The sequence below is a fragment of the Tupaia chinensis genome, unplaced genomic scaffold, assembly GCF_000334495.1.
Source record: "Tupaia chinensis unplaced genomic scaffold, TupChi_1.0 Scaffold000159_1, whole genome shotgun sequence".
In the NCBI taxonomy this organism is placed as follows: domain Eukaryota; kingdom Metazoa; phylum Chordata; class Mammalia; order Scandentia; family Tupaiidae; genus Tupaia; species Tupaia belangeri.
This window is the reverse complement of record NW_006159630.1, coordinates 2,433,239-2,435,376: the sequence shown is the minus strand read 5'-3', so window position 1 is coordinate 2,435,376 and position 2,138 is coordinate 2,433,239. Positions and strand designations below refer to the sequence as shown.

The 2,138-nt window shown below is 63.1% G+C and overlaps 1 protein-coding gene across 1 annotated transcript in view; it reads left to right on the top strand.

The window, feature by feature from the left end:
• Nucleotides 1-2,138, top strand: part of CCDC40 (coiled-coil domain 40 molecular ruler complex subunit) — a 43,758-nt gene that overhangs the window by 26,166 nt on the left and 15,454 nt on the right. The window contains 1 exon segment of the mRNA XM_006145676.1: nt 1,402-1,647. Within this exon segment, the coding sequence (XP_006145738.1) occupies nt 1,402-1,647 (246 nt within the window).

The following is a 2,138-nucleotide window of genomic DNA, read 5'->3' as shown; positions in this document are numbered from 1 at the left end:
CGGGACAGGCAGGTCCTGTGACCCGCCGTGTGAGGGCTCTGCTGGGACTCTGGTGCGGTCCCATCACCTTCTGCCCCCCTGGGGGGTGGGAGGTAGTGGCCCCTTCTGGCCTTCGGGGGAGGTGCCTCAGTGACCAGGAGTGCCAGCCCGACTCCCGTGTGACCCTGGGTCTCTGAGCCTCCCCGGTACCAGACACTTCAGGTACCGGCAGGTTACTGCTACTGTCCGGGCCTGGGGGGCCCAGAAGCGAGCTCCCCACTGCAGCTGTTACCATCACCATGGTGGCTACTGACCAGGGGTTGGCTCGTCTGGGTCCAGGCTGACCCACCCACAGCTGGGGGGTGAAGTAGGCTGGTCCCCAGGTTCCCAGGTCCCCAACCAGACCCGTTTTGGGCAGCTGCAAAGGTTGTACACAGACTACCGCTGGGGCCCAGCAGAGGGCAGTACAGAGTCTTGGCCCATAAACGTGACCATCAATTTTCCAATGGACACCAGCCACACCGAAAAAAGGGGCTGCTTTTCCTGAGCCTCTCCAAAGCCCCTGGGGTACCTGGGTGGTGTCTGCGGGGAGAGGCGCAGAGTGGGTGAGCGGGGCGTCCGTCTGGAGCTGTCCTGCCAGGGGAGCAAGGATCAACCACAGATGTGGGGGACAGGCGTGTCTTGTGTGCTGACTGGTGACAGGAGTGAGTGAACTGGGGGCCGAAAAGGGTCCAGAACTGAAGCCTGGCCATCACACACTCCGGCCAGCTGGACACGGTGGGCACATGCGTGACCGTCGCTGGCTGGGAGGGCTGCAGGGGATCAGTGTGAGACCTGACGAGGGCGCTCTCTCCCCCGTCTCTGCTCCCGGGGAGAAACGTGTAAGCCGCTGTGAGACGTAGCTCACCACCCAGGGCCTCCACACCACTGGCAGGCTCCGGCCACACATGCGCACGAGCCCACTTCGGGTTTGGGGGAGCGAGGGGCTACGTAAAGGCAAGTGGATGGGGGGATTCCGGGGCAGCGCGGTGCACCCTGGGCAGGACTCGGGGCCTTCCACGTGTCCTCCTCCATCCCCTTCTGCAGTGCCACACTGCCCCCAGTCTGTGCTGCCCCTTCTTAGCAAGAGGGACCGACGACGTCCTCTTTCTTGTTTAAGAGACGTCACCCCGCCCCGGGTTCCGACACGCAGGTCCCTTGCCAGGCCCTTGAGATGAGAGGACACCGGCATGGCCCCTCCTGACCGTGTACCGGAACTGGGCAGCCGGAGCTCCGCCCTCCTGCCCGTGTACCGGAACTGGGCAGCCGGAGCTCCGGAGCCCAGGAAGCGGAGGGCCAGCACACGCACCGGGGCCCGCCCTGCCCCACCCCGCCCGCCCCGTCCCATGGGGAGCCTCACCCGTGCTCCTCCTTCACGCTCAGGTGACACATCTCTCCAAAATCGACGGCGAGATTGCCCAGACCACGCTGGACATCACGAACACCGGCTGCAGGCTGGACATGCACCAGAAGACGCTGGCCGAGCTGGACAAGGACGTGCGGAAGGTCAACGAGCTCATCACCAACAGCGAGAACGAGATCTCCCGGCGCACCATCCTGATCGAGAGGAAGCAGGGCCTCATCAACTTCCTCAACAAGCAGCTGGAGCAGATGGTGTCCGAGCTGGGGGTGAGCAGGCGGGGCAGCGCCGGGCGGCCTTGTGCCCACAGGAGCACGGTCCCTTCCAGAAGTTCCTTTAAAAAACACGTGGGCACATGTGTTTTCTTTAATCAGCCAGAGAGAGAGATGGGCAGAGAGAGAGCGCGCACCCCCATGAGACAGCCGTGTCACAATCCCTTGTCCTCCGTCTCTCCCCGCTTCCAGGACATTGGGCACGTGCATACACATGCCTGGCACGGCGCCAGGCCCAGGACTTGAGCCTTGGTGTTCCAGAACTTCTTACATAGGTTTAGAAATTAATTCACAGGGGAACCAGCAGTTAGCGTAATGGCTATGTCACTGGACTCCCACGTAGTTGACCGTGGTTCGCGTCCCGGACCCAGTGGCTTAAAACTCACGCCGGGCGCGTGTGCGTGTGTGCCCAAGATCCCCAGAGGAGAATGGAGGAGAAGGGATTGCGGCGTGGCCATCCCCCCCTGGGGGGTGATTTCTCACTCTCT